Source organism: Pleurodeles waltl, unplaced genomic scaffold, assembly GCF_031143425.1.
Source record: "Pleurodeles waltl isolate 20211129_DDA unplaced genomic scaffold, aPleWal1.hap1.20221129 scaffold_188, whole genome shotgun sequence".
Classification (NCBI taxonomy): Eukaryota; Metazoa; Chordata; class Amphibia; order Caudata; family Salamandridae; genus Pleurodeles; species Pleurodeles waltl.
Window position 1 is genome coordinate 181,028 of NW_027149894.1, and position 18,443 is coordinate 199,470.

General features: G+C 53.1%; 5 protein-coding genes across 5 annotated transcripts; 1 reads left to right on the forward strand and 4 right to left on the reverse strand.

The window, feature by feature from the left end:
* Positions 1-1,907: 1,907 nt before the first annotated feature.
* Positions 1,908-2,409, reverse strand: LOC138274516 (histone H4). The gene has a single exon (XM_069218991.1). The coding sequence runs from the start codon at positions 2,273-2,275 to the stop codon at positions 1,964-1,966; it is 312 nt and encodes a 103-aa protein (XP_069075092.1). The 5' UTR covers positions 2,276-2,409; the 3' UTR covers positions 1,908-1,963.
* A 545-nt stretch (positions 2,410-2,954) lies between these two features.
* Positions 2,955-3,592, reverse strand: LOC138274514 (histone H2A type 2-C). Its single transcript, XM_069218989.1, has one exon. The coding sequence runs from the start codon at positions 3,424-3,426 to the stop codon at positions 3,028-3,030; it is 399 nt and encodes a 132-aa protein (XP_069075090.1). The 5' UTR covers positions 3,427-3,592; the 3' UTR covers positions 2,955-3,027.
* A 136-nt stretch (positions 3,593-3,728) lies between these two features.
* Positions 3,729-5,652, reverse strand: LOC138274513 (histone H3). Its single transcript, XM_069218988.1, has one exon. It carries the CDS (start codon positions 5,276-5,278, stop codon positions 4,868-4,870), a length of 411 nt encoding a protein of 136 aa, XP_069075089.1. The 5' UTR covers positions 5,279-5,652; the 3' UTR covers positions 3,729-4,867.
* LOC138274515 (histone H2B 1.2-like) lies at positions 3,770-4,201 on the forward strand. Its single transcript, XM_069218990.1, has one exon. The coding sequence runs from the start codon at positions 3,770-3,772 to the stop codon at positions 4,148-4,150; it is 381 nt and encodes a 126-aa protein (XP_069075091.1). The 3' UTR covers positions 4,151-4,201.
* Positions 5,653-6,019: 367 nt separating the features above from the next.
* Positions 6,020-6,928, reverse strand: LOC138274512 (histone H1-like). The gene has a single exon (XM_069218987.1). The coding sequence runs from the start codon at positions 6,740-6,742 to the stop codon at positions 6,038-6,040; it is 705 nt and encodes a 234-aa protein (XP_069075088.1). The 5' UTR covers positions 6,743-6,928; the 3' UTR covers positions 6,020-6,037.
* Positions 6,929-18,443: the final 11,515 nt, after the last annotated feature.

Below are 18,443 nucleotides of genomic sequence, written 5' to 3' on the forward strand. Positions count from 1 at the left end.
GGGTAGAAGGAGTGACTTTGCCCCCTTGGAGCCTAATGTCGAAAACAGCTGCCTGGAGGTTGCAAATGGGCCAGGGACATTGCAGGCCCAGTGCTGACACTGTGAGGGTGCTTGTGTACCGTTTTGAATCATGTAAAGTGTTCTTTTATTTTTCACTTCCATCCCGGGGTTAAACCTGGAATCTTACCCTACTTGGAGCTCCGTAGCCCTGGGTAGAAGGAGTGACTTTGCCCCCTTGGAGCTGAAACACTCATAATGTGTAAAATAGCTGCCTGGAAGGTTACAAATGGGCCCAGGGACACTGCAGGCCCAGTGCTGACACTGTGAGGGTGCTTGTGTACCTCTTTGAAGCACGTAAAGTGTTCTTTTTTTCCCACTTCCATCCAGGGGGAAAACCTGGAATCTTACCCGACTTGGAGCTCCGTAGCCCTGGGTAGAAGGAGTGACTTTACCCCCGTGGAGCTGAAACACTCATAATGTGTAAAACGAGGTTAAAAAAGGGCCAGGGACATTGTAGGCCCAGCGCTGACACTGTGAGGGTGCTTGTGTACCTCTTTGAAGCACGTAAAGTGTTCTCTTTTTTTCCACTTCCATCCAGGGGTAAAACCTGGAATCTTACCCTACTTGGAGCTCCGTAGCCCTGGGTAGAAGGAGTGACTTTGCCCCCTTGGAGCCTAATGTCGAAAACAGCTGCCTGGAGCTTGCAAATGGGCCAGGGACATTGCAGGCCCAGTGCTTGCACTGTGAGGGTGCTTGTGTGCGGTTTTAAAGCACGTAAAGTGTTCTTTTTTTTCCCACTTCCATCCAGGGGGAAAACCTGGAATCTTACCCTACTTGGAGCTCCGTAGCCCTGGGTAGAAGGAGTGACTTTGCCCCCTTGGAGCTGAAACACCCATAATGTGTAAAATAACAGCCTGGAAGGTTGCAAATGGGCCAGGGACATTGCAGGCTCACTGCTGGCACTGTGAGGGTGCTTGTGTACAGTTTAAAAGCACGTAAAGTGTTCTTTTTTGTCCACTTCCATCCAGGGGGAAAACCTGGAATCTTACCCTACTTGGAGCTCCGTAGCCCTGGGTAGAAGGAGTGACTTTGCCCCCTTGGAGCTGAAACACTCATAAGGTGTAAAATAGCAGCCTGGAAGGTTGCAAATGGGCCAGGGACATTGCAGGCCCAGTGCTGACACTGTGAGGGTGCTTGTGTACAGTTTAAAAGCACGTAAAGTGTTCTTTTTTTTCCACTTCCATCCAGGGGGAAAACCTGGAATCTTACCCTACTTGGAGCTCCGTAGCCCTGGGTAGAAGGAGTGACTTTGCCCCCTTGGAGCCTAATGTCGAAAACAGCAGGCTGGAGGTTGCAAATGGGCCAGGGACATTGCAGGCCCAGTGCTGGCACTGTGAGGGTGCTTGTGTACGGTTTTGAAGCACGTAAAATGTTCTTTTTTTTTCCCCACTTCCATCCAGGGGGAAAACCTTGAATCTTACCCTACTTGGAGCTCCGCAGCCCTGGGTAGAAGGAGTGACTTTGCCCCCTTGGAGCTGAAAAAGGAAACATGTACACATATTCTCGACTATTAAGCCCCCACAGCGTGGGGGCTTACAAAAGCGTGTGAGGAACAAAAAGTCGAGTTATCCCGGCCGGCTGGCACTCCGGCCATCTGGTCGGCCACGTGTGCAACCAGATGGCTCAGCGTGATGTGCGACCAGATGGCCGGAGTGCCAGCCGGCCGGGATAACTCGACTTTTTGTTCTTTACCCGCATTTGTAAGCCCCCACCCTGTGGGGGCTTAATAGTCGAAAATACGGGAAGGTGTAAAGAAATTGGGTATGGGCCTGGAGAGCAGCCCAACCCGGCAGGGAAAATGTAATAAAATGGTGTCGTATACACACAGCTCTGTTATGATCCAGTGGGCGGCCCTCAGAAGGGCCTTTAGGTTGTTTTTTTGTGCGTTCTCGGCGAGTGGTGTTTAACCGCCAAATCCGTAGAGAGTACGTCCCTGGCGCTTCAGGGCGTACACCACATCCATGGCGGTGACGGTCTTTCTCTTGGCGTGCTCGGTATAGGTGACGGCGTCCCGGATGACGTTCTCCAGGAAAACCTTCAGCACACCGCGGGTCTCCTCGTAGATGAGGCCGGAGATGCGCTTGACACCGCCGCGGCGAGCCAGGCGGCGAATGGCGGGCTTGGTGATGCCCTGGATGTTGTCGCGGAGCACCTTCCTGTGCCTCTTGGCACCGCCTTTGCCGAGCCCCTTTCCTCCTTTGCCGCGTCCAGACATGCTCTCTTCTCGGTCGAAGCAGAAATACGAGCAGCAGCCCGAGAACGGCTGCTTATATGGAGCAGCTGCGGACCGGCGAGGGAGCCTCTGACGTGTGAGGCCGAGAGGCGGGAGAGCCGCTGTCCGGCCCGCCCTCTGCAGAGAGCGGGCCCCGAGCGGCCGCTGCCGTTTGAAAAAGCGCGGGCTCCCAGCGCCCCTTTGTCCTGGGCTCGCCTGCGGGCGGGCGGGCTCCGCAGCTTCTGCTCTTCCCTCCTCACACGCCACCGGCGTTCAGGCCACGCAAACGGAACGGTGCAAAGCACCCCAGCCCCTCGCTGGTTGTTCCGGCCTGAAGCAACCCTAACCCGGGGTCCCCCTCCGACCGCTCTCAAATGTCTCAATGGGGCCAGCGCACCGAAGCCCTCCCCGGCGCCACCGCGCTGCGTGCGTGCAGCCACAACATGCACACGTTCACACCCCGCGCCCGGTAGCGGCGTGCCCGCAAACTGAAAAATATATATGTATAAACATGAATAAAAAGTATGGACCGCAAGGTAGCCTTAGCGGCTGTGTTAACATTATTCACGTGCATCGCCGGAGGGTCGGACACGCCGCCCGGTGAGGCGAAGGTGCGAGCGCTGAATTTAAAGAAGCCGGCAAAAGTGAGACTTAGAAGGGATAAGCTCTTTGATGGAATCTGTGTGCGGCCCTGAAAAGAGCCCTTGTGTTTATAATGTATTTATACGGTGGTTCGTAAGGGAGGCTGCGGCGCTTCACTTGCTTGCTTTGCCCCCAGCCTTGTGGCTCTCGGTTTTCTTGGGCAGCAGCACGGCCTGGATGTTTGGCAGGACGCCTCCCTGGGCGATGGTGACTCTGCCCAGCAGCTTGTTGAGCTCCTCGTCGTTGCGGATGGCGAGCTGGAGGTGCCTGGGGATGATGCGGGTCTTCTTGTTGTCCCGGGCCGCGTTGCCGGCCAGCTCGAGGATCTCGGCCGTCAGGTACTCCAGGACTGCAGCCAGATAGACGGGGGCACCGGCGCCGACCCGCTCGGCGTAGCTTCCCTTTCGGAGCAGCCTGTGCACACGGCCCACAGGGAACTGCAGTCCGGCTCTGGAAGAGCGTGTCTTGGCCTTAGCGCGGGCCTTGCCTCCTTGCTTTCCGCGTCCAGACATGGCGAGCAGCTGCTGTAGGTTCTCGGGCTAAGAAGACAGAGAGACTATCCCTGCGTGCTCCGGACCCCGGTCATATAAAGACTTCGGGTCGTCTCTGATTGGTTGCCCGCTAAGCTCTGAGGCCCACATTGGAGGAAGGAATAACCTACTCCACCAATCAGAATTACAGAAGTGAAAGGCGCGTATTAAGATGAGGACGGAGGGGGTGCCGGTTGTGCCTACCAATGGGAACGGAGAATGGAACAAGCAGCTGCTTTACACGCCCAGCCTATAAGTACAGCAGCCCGGGCGCAGCTTCCGCATTTCTCCTGATTGCACAGCGAGCGCCTGCCCAGTGTCGATCATGCCTGAACCAGCCAAGTCCGCGCCGGCTCCCAAGAAGGGCTCCAAGAAAGCGCTGTCCAAGCCGCCCAAGAAGGACGGCAAGAAGCGCAAGAGGACCAGGAAGGAGAGCTACGCTATCTACATTTACAAAGTGATGAAGCAGGTGCACCCCGACACCGGCATCTCCTCCAAGGCCATGGGCATCATGAACTCCTTCGTCAACGACATCTTTGAGCGCATCGCCGGGGAGGCTTCCCGCCTGGCTCACTACAACCAGCGGCGCACCATCACCTCCCGGGAGATCCAGACCGCCGTGCGCCTGCTGCTCCCCGGAGAGCTGGCCAAGCACGCCGTGTCCGAGGGCACCAAGGCCGTCACCAAGTACACTAGCGCCAAGTAAGGCTTCGAGGCACATCTCCAATTAACACAAGGGCTCTTTTAAGGGCCAACACTTTTTCCTCTAAGAGCTGCTGTGCGGATATTATCGGTGAAGAGGTACCCTTAGCGTGTCTTATGAATGAAGCGTAGTGTGGTGCGCATTAGGTCCCGCTCTGACGGGGCCTGCAGCAGAGCGAGGGACGGTAGAGCAGAGCGCCCTTCCTAATAAAACGTCTATGTGAACAGGCTTTGTTGGGGATAAAGTGTCACTAAGCGCTGTAATGTAATAGCGTTTGACCCGCACGGACGGTCCCGCTATTGCTTTCCACGTTAGGGGAGAAGTGTGTAAAGTTTGCACGGGGCACGTTCCGTTCGTACTTAAAAACCAAGGGAGACGAGAGCGGCTACAAGTCGCCCCCGAGCAGGCGCTCCCTCTGCTGAAGCCGGACAAGATTACCGGGGGTTTAAAAGTAGCACAGACACCACACAGCCCCGGCTTGCGAGGTGCCGGTCGCTGCACAACCCGTCTGCCAAACAAAGCACTTTATCATATGAAAAGGAGGCGCTCTGCTTTCCGAGTGCCGGTATGAGTTAATGAGTACCGGTGCCTACCAACACCTTCCTTTCGCCCCCGCCTCCCCCCGTGTACAACACACGGATATGAACAGCTCCTACGTGACAAGGTGGTGGCTCTTAGAAGAGCCCTTGTGGTATATGTGGTGTCGGTTAGGGTCGGTCCTTAGGCCCTCTCGCCGCGGATACGACGGGCCAGCTGAATGTCCTTGGGCATGATGGTGACCCTCTTGGCGTGGATGGCGCACAAGTTGGTGTCCTCAAAGAGCCCGACCAGGTAGGCCTCGCTGGCCTCCTGCAGGGCCATGACGGCCGAGCTCTGGAAGCGCAGGTCGGTCTTGAAGTCCTGCGCGATCTCCCGCACCAGGCGCTGGAAGGGCAGCTTGCGGATGAGCAGCTCGGTGGACTTCTGGTAGCGGCGGATCTCGCGGAGAGCCACGGTCCCGGGCCTGTAGCGGTGAGGCTTCTTGACTCCTCCGGTGGCAGGCGCGCTCTTGCGGGCAGCCTTGGTGGCCAGCTGCTTGCGAGGCGCCTTCCCTCCGGTGGACTTGCGGGCGGTCTGCTTGGTGCGGGCCATGGCGAAGACGGAGCTTTCTCTGCGCGGCGTGCGAGAAGGAATGGGGCCTGCCTCGCACAGAGGCCTATTTATGCCCTGGGAGACGGAGGGCTGCTCTGATTGGTTGAAACCACGGGCCCAAGTTTGGAAATAGCAAGGATTGGTTACTCACTGAAGAGGCGGCTCGTGGCTGTCTGTAGCCAATGAAATGTGGTCAAAATGGAAAGCAGCCCCCCGATTGGTTGATGTACCCCGAGCCGAAAAAGCCCGCGTTTTGGGCAGGTCTTCTCCCCCTTGCCCCCCCGGCTAGCTGCCGCCCCACCAGTCACCCCCTCCCCGTCTCGGTCACCTGCGGGGGACAAGCCCACGGTGTTATAGCCCCTTTGGTCACCCTGGCACACGCCGTTACCTCCTACGGATTTAAGGCGCACACTCGTCTGCTTCAAGCAGACACTATTCCCAGTCCGCCTCGGACATAGTGTTTGCGGCTAAGCACACACGTAATCACCCGAATGTGTCATCCACCGAGGTCTAGTACCTCCCACACGTATAGTTAGCCTTAAAACTATCAAGGAGTTATAATAACCTCCGTGCGAGCATCCGCCCAAGATCACACGCGGCGCTCGAGCGCGGAGAGGCGCGCCGGGATTTCACGGTGCCGTTTATGGCTGGGGAGCGGGGCACGGCGTGCGCGGGGCTGGGGGGTGAACAGGCTCTCTTCTAGACCGGGTGGGTGGCTCTTAAAAGAGCCCTTGTGTTCGCAGTGTCTGGCAGGAGCCCTTACTTCTTCTTGGGCGCTGCCTTTTTGGGCTTGGCTGCTTTGGGTTTGGCCGCCTTGGGTTTCACCACCTTGGCGGGGCTTTTCTTGGCTGCCTTGGGCTTGGCCGCCTTTGCTTTCGCGGGACTCTTGGCAGCCTTCTTGGCCGGGGCAGCTTTGGGCTTCTTGGGGCTCTTGGCCGCCGCCGGCTTCTTGGCCTTCTTCGGGCTCTTCTTCACCCCCGCGGGGGCCTTCTTGGGCTTCTTGGCGGCCGGGGCGGCTTTCTTGGCCGCTGGTTTCTTGGCCGCTGGTTTCTTGGCCGCCTTCTTGCCCTCCAGCTGCTTCTTGTTCACCTTGAAGGAGCCGGAGGCGCCGGTGCCCTTCAGCTGGGCCAGGGCGCCCTTGCTGACCAGGCCCTTGAGGGCGGCCTTGACGCGGCTCTTGTTCTTGTCCACATCGTAGCCGTCGGCGCTCAGCACCTTCTTCAGCGCCGCCAGGGAGACCCCCTTCCTCTCGGCAGAGGCGGTGACCGCTTTCAGGATGAGCTCGGCGACGCTGGGTCCCGCGGGCTTCTTGGCCTTAGACGGCCCCGCCGCCTTCTTCGCCTTCTTCTTGGGGGCTACTTCAGCGGGAGGGGCCGCGGCAGCTGGAGCGGTTTCAGCCATGGTACAGAGAGTCGAGGCGCTAGCACAGATGAGAAATGTCCCTCCCGCCGGAGCTCCGCGCATATATAGGGAGGAGCCACCTCCTGATTGGTCCCCAGGAGGGGAGGCTGTTCGCGGCACACTCGGCTCTCTGCTCCGAGCTGGCTTTTGTGTTTCCTCTCATCAGATTATCTATGTTTTAAAACAGTAAACGTTAGAACTGGGCTTTCATTTATACATCAAAAGAAGCCCAACTTCATCCCTTTCCTATGCGTGCTCTCCTCTCGTTTCAGCGCGCTGCCACCGGCTTTTAGTCAGCTGGTAGACTCCACACTCCTCCGATGGCTGATGCCTTTGTGTCAGAAAACTTTGTCCACGAGCCCATTTTCACCTACACAGTCTTAACGTTTGTGGTCAGAAAAGATAGCATATCAATCGTAGCGTGCTTCTGTACCGAATGACTCGTGGGGCACCACAATGGGGTTCTTGGCACCCGTGAAACAACGTTTTATAAACTGCAGAAATAACACAAGCCTTCGTGTGCCCAGCGAGAGGGGAAACAGGAGCCAGGAGGATAGAAACGGGCCAAACTCACTGAATGCACACCGCTGATACAGTGAAGGTGCCTGCCTACCTTATTTAACCATGTAAACTATTATTTTGTTCACCTGCATACAAGGGAGAAAACCTGGAATCTTACCCGACTTGGAGCTCCGTAGCCCTGGGTAGAAGGAGTGATGTTGCCCCCTCGGAGCTGAAACACACATAATGTGTAAAATAGCTGCCTGGAGGTTACAAATGAGCCCAGGGACATTGCAGGCCCAGTACTGACATTGTGAGGGTGCTTGTGTACCTTTTGGAATCATGTAAAGTGTTGTTTTTTTTCCACTTCCATCCAGGGGGAAAACCTGGAATCTTACCCTACTTGGAGCTCCGTAGCCCTGGGTAGAAGGAGTGACTTTGCCCCCTTGGAGCTGAAACACCCATAATGTGTAAAATAGCTGCCTGGAAGGTTGCAAATGGCCCAGGGACATTGCAGGCCCAGTGCTGACACTGTGAGGGTGCTTGTGTACAGTTTTGAAGGACGTAAAGTGTTCTTTTTTCTCCACTTCCATCCAGGGGGAAAACCTGGAATCTTACCCTACTTGGAGCTCCGTAGCCCTGGGTAGAAGGAGTGACTTTGCCCCCTTGGAGCCTAATGTCGAAAACAGCTGCCTGGAGGTTGCAAATGGGCCAGGGACACTGCAGGCCCAGTGCTGACACTGTGAGGGTGCTTGTGTACCTCTTTGAAGCACGTAAAGTGTTCTTTTTTTCCCACTTCCATCCAGGGGGAAAACCTGGAATCTTACCCTGCTTGGAGCTCCGCAGCCCTGGGTAGAAGGAGTGACTTTGCCCCCTTGGAGCTGAAACTCTCATAATGTGTAAAATAGCAGCCTGGAAGGTCGCAAATGGGCCAGCGACATTGCAGGCTCAGTGCTGGCACTGTGAGGGTGCTTGTGTGCGGTTTTAAAGCACGTAAAGTGTTCTTTTTTTTTTCCACTTCCATTCAAGGGGAAAACCTGGAATCTAACCCTACTTGGAGCTCCGTAGCCCTGGGTAGAAGGAGTGACTTTGCCCCCTTGGAGCTGAAACACTCATAATGTGTAAAATAGCAGCCTGGAAGGTTGCAAATGGGCCAGGGACATTGCAGGCTCACTGCTGGCACTGTGAGGGTGCTTGTGTACAGTTTAAAAGCACGTAAAGTGTTCTTTTTTCTCCACTTCCATCCAGGGGGAAAACCTGGAATCTTACCCTACTTGGAGCTCCGTAGCCCTGGGTAGAAGTAGTGACTTTGCCCCCTTGGAGCCTAATGTCGAAAACAGCTGCCTGGAGGTTGCAAATGGGCCAGGGACATTGCAGGCCCAGTGCTGACACTGTGAGGGTGCTTGTGTACCTCTTTGAAGCACGTAAAGTGTTCTTTTTTTTCCACTTCCATCCAGGGGGAAAACCTGGAATCTTACCCTACTTGGAGCTCCGTAGCCCTGGGTAGAAGTAGTGACTTTGCCCCCTTGGAGCCTAATGTCGAAAACAGCTGCCTGGAGGTTGCAAATGGGCCAGGGACATTGCAGGCCCAGTGCTTGCACTGTGAGGGTGCTTGTGTGCGGTTTTAAAGCACGTAAAGTGTTCTTTTTTTTTTTCCACTTCCATCCAGGGGGAAAACCTGGAATCTTACCCTACTTGGAGCTCCGTAGCCCTGGGTAGAAGGAGTGACTTTTCCCCCTTGGAGCCTAATGTCGAAAACAGCTGCCTGGAGGTTGCAAATGGGCCAGGGACATTGCAGGCCCAGTGCTGACACTGTGAGGGTGCTTGTGTACAGTTTTGAAGCACGTAAAGTGTTCTTTTATTTTTCCACTTCCATCCAGGGGTAAAACCTGGAATCTTACCCTACTTGGAGCACCGCAGCCCTGGGTAGAAGGAGTGACTTTGCCCCCTTGGAGCTGAAACACTCATAATGTGTAAATTAGCTGCCTGGAAGGTTACAAATGGACCAGGGACATTGCAGGCCCAGTGCTGACACTGTGAGGGTGCTTGTGTACAGTTTTGAAGCACGTAACAAGTTCTTTTTTCTCCACTTCCATCCAGGGGGAAAACCTGGAATCTAACCCTACTTGGAGCTCCGTAGCCCTGGGTAGAAGGAGTGACCTTGCCCCCTTGGAGCTGAAACACTCATAATGTGTAAAATAGCTGCCTGGAAGGTTGCAAATGGCCCAGGGACATTGCAGGCCCAGTGCTGACACTGTGAGGGTGCTTGTGTACAGTTTTGAAGCACGTAACATGTTCTTTTTTTTCCACTTCCATCAAGGGGGAAAACCTGGAATCTTACCCTACTTGGAGCTCCGCAGCCCTGGGTAGAAGGAGTGACTTTTCCCCCTTGGAGCTGAAACACCCATAATGTGTAAAATAGCTGCCTGGAAGGTTGCAAATGGCCCAGGGACATTGCAGGCCCAGTGCTGACACTGTGATGGTGCTTGTGTACAGTTTTGAAGCACGAAAAATGATATTTTTTTCCACTTCCATCTAGGGGGAAAACCTGGAATCTTACCCTACTTGGAGCTCCGTAGCCCTGGGTAGAAGGAGTGACTTTTCCCCCTTGGAGCCTAATGTCGAAAACAGCTGCCTGGAGGTTGCAAATGGGCCAGGGACATTGCAGGCCCAGTGCTTGCACTGTGAGGGTGCTTGTGTGCGGTTTTAAAGCACGTAAAGTGTTCTTTTTTTTTCCCACTTCCATCCAGGGGGAAAACCTGGAATCTTACCCTACTTGGATCTCCGTAGCCCTGGGTAGAAGGAGTGACTTTGCCCCCTTGGAGCCTAATGTCGAAAACAGCTGCCTGGAGGTTGCAAATGGGCCAGGGACATTGCAGGCCCAGTGCTGACACTGTGAGGGTGCTTGTGTACAGTTTTGAAGCACGTAAAGTGTTCTTTTTTTTCCACTTCCATCCAGGGGGAAAACCTGGAATCTAACCCTACTTGGAGCTCCGTAGCCCTGGGTAGAAGGAGTGACTTTGCCCCCTTGGAGCTGAAACACCCATAATGTGTAAAATAGCAGCCTGGAAGGTTGCAAATGGGCCAGGGACATTGCAGGCTCACTGCTGGCACTGTGAGGGTGCTTGTGTACAGTTTAAAAGCACGTAAAGTGTTCTTTTTTCTCCACTTCCATCCAGGGGGAAAACCTGGAATCTTACCCTACTTGGAGCTCCGTAGCCCTGGGTAGAAGGAGTGACTTTGCCCCCTTGGAGCTGAAACACTCATAATGTGTAAAATAGCAGCCTGGAAGGTTGCAAATGGGCAAGGGACATTGCAGGCTCAGTGCTGGCACTGTGAGGGTGCTAGTGTACAGTTTTGAAGCACGTAAAGTGTTCTTTTTTTTCCCACTTCCATCCAGGGGGAAAACCTGGAATCTTACCCTACTTGGAGCTCCGTAGCCCTGGGTAGAAGGAGTGACTTTGCCCCCTTGGAGCCTAATGTCGAAAACAGCTGCCTGGAGGTTGCAAATGGCCCAGGGACATTGCAGGCCCAGTGCTGACGCTGTGAGGGTGCTTGTGTACCGTTTTGAAGCACGTAAAGTGTTCTTTTTACTCCACTTCCATCCAGGGGGAAAACCTGGAATCTTACCCTACTTGGAGCTCCGTAGCCCTGGGTAGAAGGAGTGACTTTGCCCCCTTGGAGCCTAATGTCGAAAACAGCTGCCTGGAGGTTGCAAATGGGCCAGGGACATTGCAGGCCCAGTGCTGACGCTGTGAGGGTGCTTGTGTACCGTTTTGAAGCACGTAAAGTGTTCTTTTTACTCCACTTCCATCCAGGGGGAAAACCTGGAATCTTACCCTACTTGGAGCTCCGTAGCCCTGGGTAGAAGGAGTGACTTTGCCCCCTTGGAGCCTAATGTCGAAAACAGCTGCCTGGAGCTTGCAAATGGGCCAGGGACATTGCAGGCCCAGTGCTGACGCTGTGAGGGTGCTTGTGTAACATTTTGAAGCACGTAAAGTGTTCTTTTTTTTTCCACTTCCATCCAGGGGGAAAACCTGGAATATTACCCTACTTGGAGCTCCGTAGCCCTGGGTAGAAGGAGTGACTTTGCCCCCTTGGAGCTGAAACACCCATAATGTGTAAAATAGCTGCCTGGAAGGTAGCAAATGGCCCAGGGACATTGCAGGCCCAGTGCTGACACTGTGAGGGTGCTTGTGTACAGTTTTGAAGCACGTAAAGTGTTCTTTTTTCTCCACTTCCATCCAGGGGGAAAACTTGGAATCTTACCCTACTTGGAGCTCCGTAGCCCTGGGTAGAAGGAGTGACTTTGCCCCCTTGGAGCTGAAACACTCATAATGTGTAAAATAGCAGCCTGGAAGGTCGCAAATGGGCCAGGGACATTGCAGGCTCAGTGCTGGCACTGTGAGGGTGCTTGTGTGCGGTTTTAAAGCACGTAAAGTGTTCTTTTTTTCCCACTTCCATCCAGGGGGGAAACCTGGAATCTTACCCTACTTGGAGCTCCGTAGCCCTGGGTAGAAGGAGTGACTTTGTCCCCTTGGAGCTGAAACACTCATAATGTGTAAAATAGCAGCCTGGAAGGTTACAAATGGGCCAGGGACATTGCAGGCCCAGTGCTGACACTGTGAGGGTGCTTGTGTACAGTTTTGAAGCACGTAAAGTGTTCTTTTTTTTCCACTTCCATCCAGGGGGAAAACCTGGAATCTTACCCTACTTGGAGCTCCGTAGCCCTGGGTAGAAGGAGTGACTTTGCCCCCTTGGAGCCTAATGTCGAAAACAGCTGCCTGGAGGTTGCAAATGGGCCAGGGACATTGCAGGCCCAGTGCTGACGCTGTGAGGGTGCTTGTGTACAGTTTTGAAGCACGTAAAGTGTTCTTTTTTCTCCACTTCCATCCAGGGGGAAAACCTGGAATCTTACCCTACTTGGAGCTCCGTAGCCCTGGGTAGAAGGAGTGACTTTGCCCCCTTGGAGCTGAAACACCCATAATGTGTAAAATAGCTGCCTGGAAGGTAGCAAATGGCCCAGGGACATTGCAGGCCCAGTGCTGACACTGTGAGGGTGCTTGTGTACAGTTTTGAAGCACGTAAAGTGTTCTTTTTTCTCCACTTCCATCCAGGGGGAAAACCTGGAATCTTACCCTACTTGGAGCTCCGTAGCCCTGGGTAGAAGGAGTGACTTTGCCCCCTTGGAGCCTAATGTCGAAAACAGCTGCCTGGAGGTTGCAAATGGGCCAGGGACATTGCAGGCCCAGTGCTGACACTGTGAGGGTGCTTGTGTACCGTTTTGAAGCACGTAAAGTGTTCTTTTTTTTCCACTTCCATCCAGGGGGAAAACCTGGAATCTTACCCTACTTGGAGCTCCGTAGCCCTGGGTAGAAGGAGTGACTTTGCCTCCTTGGAGCCTAATGTCGAAAACAGCTGCCTGGAGGTTGCAAATGGGCCAGGGACATTGCAGGCTCACTGCTGGCACTGTGAGGGTGCTTGTGTACAGTTTAAAAGCACGTAAAGTGTTCTTTTTTCTCCACTTCCATCCAGGGGGAAAACCTGGAATCTTACCCTACTTGGAGCTCCGTAGCCCTGGGTAGAAGGAGTGACTTTGCCCCCTTGGAGCTGAAACACCCATAATGTGTAAAATAGCTGCCTGGAAGGTTGCAAATGGCCCAGGGACATTGCAGGCCCAGCGCTGACACTGTGAGGGTGCTTGTGTAACATTTTGAAGCACGTAAAGTGTTCTTTTTTTTTCCACTTCCATCCAGGGGGAAAACCTGGAATATTACCCTACTTGGAGCTCCGTAGCCCTGGGTAGAATGAGTGACTTTGCCCCCTTGGAGCCTAATGTCGAAAACAGCTGCCTGGAGGTTGCAAATGGGCCAGGGACATTGCAGGCCCAGTGCTGACGCTGTGAGGGTGCTTGTGTACCGTTTTGAAGCACGTAAAGTGTTCTTTTTTTTCCACTTCCATCCAGGGGGAAAACCTGGAATCTTACCCTACTTGGAGCTCCGCAGCCCTGGGTAGAAGGAGTGACTTTTCCCTCTTGGAGCTGAAACACCCATAATGTGTAAAATAGCTGCCTGGAAGGTTGCAAATGGCCCAGGGACATTGCAGGCCCAGTGCTGACACTGTGATGGTGCTTGTGTACAGTTTTGAAGCACGAAAAATGATCTTTTTTTCCACTTCCATCTAGGGGGAAAACCTGGAATCTTACCCTACTTGGAGCTCCGTAGCCCTGGGTAGAAGGAGTGACTTTTCCCCCTTGGAGCCTAATGTCGAAAACAGCTGCCTGGAGGTTGCAAATGGGCCAGGGACATTGCAGGCCCAGTGCTGACACTGTGAGGGTGCTTGTGTACCGTTTTGAAGCACGTAAAGTGTTCTTTTTTTTCCACTTCCATCCAGGGGGAAAAACTGGAATCTTACCCTACTTGGAGCTCCGTAGCCCTGGGTAGAAGGAGTGACTTTGCCCCCTTGGAGCTGAAACACTCATAATGTGTAAAATAGCTGCCTGGAAGGGTGCAAATGGCCCAGGGACATTGCAGGCCCAGTGATGACACTGTGAGGGTGCTTGTGTACAGTTTAAAAGCACGTAAAGTGTTCTTTTTTTTCCACTTCCATCCAGGGGGAAAAACTGGAATCTTACCCTACTTGGAGCTCCGTAGCCCTGGGTAGAAGGAGTGACTTTGTCCCCTTGGAGCTGAAACACTCATAATGTGTAAAATAGCAGCCTGGAAGGTTACAAATGGGCCAGGGACATTGCAGGCCCAGTGCTGACACTGTGAGGGTGCTTGTGTACAGTTTTGAAGCACGTAAAGTGTTATTTTTTTTCCACTTCCATCCAGGGGGAAAACCTGGAATCTTACCCTACTTGGAGCTCCGTAGCCCTGGGTAGAAGGAGTGACTTTGCCCCCTTGGAGCCTAATGTCGAAAACAGCTGCCTGGAGCTTGCAAATGGGCCAGGGACATTGCAGGCCCAGTGCTGACGCTGTGAGGGTGCTTGTGTACCGTTTTGAAGCACGTAAAGTGTTCTTTTTTTCCAACTTCCATCCAGGGGGAAATCCTGGAATCTTACCCTACTTGGAGCTCCGTAGCCCTGGGTAGAAGGAGTGACTTTGCCCCCTTGGAGCTGAAACACCCATAATGTGTAAAATAGCTGCCTGGAAGGTTGCAAATGGCCCAGGGACATTGCAGGCCCAGCGCTGACACTGTGAGGGTGCTTGTGTAACATTTTGAAGCACGTAAAGTGTTCTTTTTTTTTCCACTTCCATCCAGGGGGAAAACCTGGAATATTACCCTACTTGGAGCTCCGTAGCCCTGGGTAGAAGGAGTGACTTTGCCCCCTTGGAGCCTAATGTCGAAAACAGCTGCCTGGAGGTTGCAAATGGGCCAGGGACATTGCAGGCCCAGTGCTTGCACTGTGAGGGTGCTTGTGTGCGGTTTTAAAGCACGTAAAGTGTTCTTTTTTTTCCCCACTTCCATCCAGGGGGAAAACCTGGAATCTTACCCTACTTGGAGCTCCGTAGCCCTGGGTAGAAGGAGTGACTTTTCCCCCTTGGAGCCTAATGTCGAAAACAGCTGCCTGGAGCTTGCAAATGGGCCAGGGACATTGCAGGCCCAGTGCTGACACTGTGAGGGTGCTTGTGTACCGTTTTGAAGCACGTAAAGTGTTCTTTTTTTTCCACTTCCATCCAGGGGGAAAACCTGGAATCTTACCCTACTTGGAGCTCCGTAGCCCTGGGTAGAAGGAGTGACTTTTCCCTCTTGGAGCTGAAACACCCATAATGTGTAAAATAGCTGCCTGGAAGGTTGCAAATGGCCCAGGGACATTGCAGGCCCAGTGCTGACACTGTGATGGTGCTTGTGTACAGTTTTGAAGCACGAAAAATGATCTTTTTTTCCACTTCCATCTAGGGGGAAAACCTGGAATCTTACCCTACTTGGAGCTCCGTAGCCCTGGGTAGAAGGAGTGACTTTTCCCCCTTGGAGCCTAATGTCGAAAACAGCTGCCTGGAGGTTGCAAATGGGCCAGGGACATTGCAGGCCCAGTGCTGACACTGTGAGGGTGCTTGTGTACAGTTTTGAAGCACGTAAAGTGTTCTTTTTTCTCCACTTCCATCCAGGGGGAAAACCTGGAATCTTACCCTACTTGGAGCTCCGTAGCCCTGGGTAGAAGGAGTGACTTTGCCCCCTGGGAGCTGAAACACCCATAATGTGTAAAATAGCTGCCTGGAAGGTTGCAAATGGGCCAGGGACATTGCAGGCTCACTGCTGGCACTGTGAGGGTGCTTGTGTGCGGTTTTAAAGCACTTAGGCCCGTATTTATACTTTTTTTAGCGCCGCATTTGCGTCGTTTTTTGACGCAAAAACGGCGCAAACTTGCAAAATACCATTGTATTTTGTAGGTTTGCGCCGTTAGCCGTCAAAAAGCGGCGCAAATGCGGCGCTAAAAAAAGTATAAATACGGGCCTTAAAGTGTTCTTTTTTTTCCACTTCCATCCAGGGGCAAAACCTGGAATCTTACCCTACTTGGAGCTCCGTAGCCCTGGGTAGAAGGAGTGACTTTGCCCCCTTGGAGCTGAAACACCCATAATGTGTAAAATAGCTGCCTGGAAGGTAGCAAATGGCCCAGGGACATTGCAGGCCCAGTGCTGACACTGTGAGGGTGCTTGTGTACAGTTTTGAAGCACGTAACATGTTCTTTTTTTTCCACTTCCATCAAGGGGGAAAACCTGGAATCTTACCCTACTTGGAGCTCCGCAGCCCTGGGTAGAAGGAGTGACTTTTCCCCCTTGGAGCTGAAACACCCATAATGTGTAAAATAGCTGCCTGGAAGGTTGCAAATGGCCCAGGGACACTGCAGGCCCAGTGCTGACACTGTGATGGTGCTTGTGTACAGTTTTGAAGCACGAAAAATGATCTTTTTTTCCACTTCCATCTAGGGGGAAAACCTGGAATCTTACCCTACTTGGAGCTCCGTAGCCCTGGGTAGAAGGAGTGACTTTGCCCCCTTGGAGCCTAATGTCGAAAACAGCTGCCTGGAGGTTGCAAATGGGCCAGGGACATTGCAGGCCCAGTGCTGACACTGTGAGGGTGCTTGTGTACAGTTTTGAAGCACGTAAAGTGTTCTTTTTTTTCCACTTCCATCCAGGGGGAAAACCTGGAATCTAACCCTACTTGGAGCTCCGTAGCCCTGGGTAGAAGGAGTGACTTTGCCCCCTTGGAGCTGAAACACCCATAATGTGTAAAATAGCTGCCTGGAAGGTTGCAAATGGCCCAGGGACATTGCAGGCCCAGTGCTGACACTGTGATGGTGCTTGTGTACAGTTTTGAAGCACGTAAAGTGTTCTTTTTTTTCCACTTCCATCCAGGGGGAAAACCTGGAATCTAACCCTACTTGGAGCTCCGTAGCCCTGGGTAGAAGGAGTGACTTTGCCCCCTTGGAGCTGAAACACCCATAATGTGTAAAATAGCTGCCTGGAAGGTTGCAAATGGCCCAGGGACATTGCAGGCCCAGTGCTGACACTGTGATGGTGCTTGTGTACAGTTTTGAAGCACGAAAAATGATCTTTTTTTCCACTTCCATCTAGGGGGAAAACCTGGAATCTTACCCTACTTGGAGCTCCGTAGCCCTGGGTAGAAGGAGTGACTTTTCCCCCTTGGAGCCTAATGTCGAAAACAGCTGCCTGGAGGTTGCAAATGGGCCAGGGACATTGCAGGCCCAGTGCTGACACTGTGAGGGTGCTTGTGTACCGTTTTGAAGCACGTAAAGTGTTCTTTTTTTTCCACTTCCATCCAGGGGGAAAAACTGGAATCTTACCCTACTTGGAGCTCCGTAGCCCTGGGTAGAAGGAGTGACTTTGCCCCCTTGGAGCTGAAACACTCATAATGTGTAAAATAGCTGCCTGGAAGGGTGCAAATGGCCCAGGGACATTGCAGGCCCAGTGATGACACTGTGAGGGTGCTTGTGTACAGTTTAAAAGCACGTAAAGTGTTCTTTTTTTTCCACTTCCATCCAGGGGGAAAAACTGGAATCTTACCCTACTTGGAGCTCCGTAGCCCTGGGTAGAAGGAGTGACTTTGTCCCCTTGGAGCTGAAACACTCATAATGTGTAAAATAGCAGCCTGGAAGGTTACAAATGGGCCAGGGACATTGCAGGCCCAGTGCTGACACTGTGAGGGTGCTTGTGTACAGTTTTGAAGCACGTAAAGTGTTATTTTTTTTCCACTTCCATCCAGGGGGAAAACCTGGAATCTTACCCTACTTGGAGCTCCGTAGCCCTGGGTAGAAGGAGTGACTTTGCCCCCTTGGAGCCTAATGTCGAAAACAGCTGCCTGGAGCTTGCAAATGGGCCAGGGACATTGCAGGCCCAGTGCTGACGCTGTGAGGGTGCTTGTGTACCGTTTTGAAGCACGTAAAGTGTTCTTTTTTTCCAACTTCCATCCAGGGGGAAATCCTGGAATCTTACCCTACTTGGAGCTCCGTAGCCCTGGGTAGAAGGAGTGACTTTGCCCCCTTGGAGCTGAAACACCCATAATGTGTAAAATAGCTGCCTGGAAGGTTGCAAATGGCCCAGGGACATTGCAGGCCCAGCGCTGACACTGTGAGGGTGCTTGTGTAACATTTTGAAGCACGTAAAGTGTTCTTTTTTTTTCCACTTCCATCCAGGGGGAAAACCTGGAATCTTACCCTACTTGGAGCTCCGTAGCCCTGGGTAGAAGGAGTGACTTTGCCCCCTTGGAACTGAAACACCCATAATGTGTAAAATAGCTTCCTGGAAGGTTGCAAATGGGCCAGGGACATTGCAGGCCCAGTGCTGACACTGTGAGGGTGCTTGTGCACAGTTTTGAAGCACGTAAAGTGTTCTTTTTTCTCCACTTCCATCCAGGGGGAAAACCTGGAATCTTACCCTACTTGGTGCTCCGTAGCCCTGGGTAGAAGGAGTGACTTTGCCCCCTTGGAGCTGAAACACCCATAATGTGTAAAATAGCTGCCTGGAAGGTTGCAAATGGCCGAGGGACATTGCAGGCCCAGTGCTGACACTGTGAGGGTGCTTGTGTACAGTTTTGAAGCACGTAAAGTGTTCTTTTTTCTCCACTTCCATCCAGGGGGAAAACCTGGAATCTTACCCAACTTGGAGCTCCGTAGCCCTGGGTAGAAGGAGTGACTTTGCCCCCTTGGAGCCTAATGTCGAAAACAGCTGCCTGGAGGTTGCAAATGGCCAGGGACATTGCAGGCCCAGTGCTGACACTGTGAGGGTGCTTGTGTACAGTT

What these genes read in the sequence shown, in the direction of transcription:
- LOC138274514 (XM_069218989.1), bottom strand. Translation starts at nt 3,426, where the DNA reads ATGTCTGGACGCGGAAAGCAAGGAGGCAAGGCCCGCGCTAAGGCCAAG.
- LOC138274516 (XM_069218991.1), bottom strand. Translation starts at nt 2,275, where the DNA reads ATGTCTGGACGCGGCAAAGGAGGAAAGGGGCTCGGCAAAGGCGGTGCC.
- LOC138274515 (XM_069218990.1), top strand. Translation starts at nt 3,770, where the DNA reads ATGCCTGAACCAGCCAAGTCCGCGCCGGCTCCCAAGAAGGGCTCCAAG.
- LOC138274512 (XM_069218987.1), bottom strand. Translation starts at nt 6,742, where the DNA reads ATGCGCGGAGCTCCGGCGGGAGGGACATTTCTCATCTGTGCTAGCGCC.
- LOC138274513 (XM_069218988.1), bottom strand. Translation starts at nt 5,278, where the DNA reads ATGGCCCGCACCAAGCAGACCGCCCGCAAGTCCACCGGAGGGAAGGCG.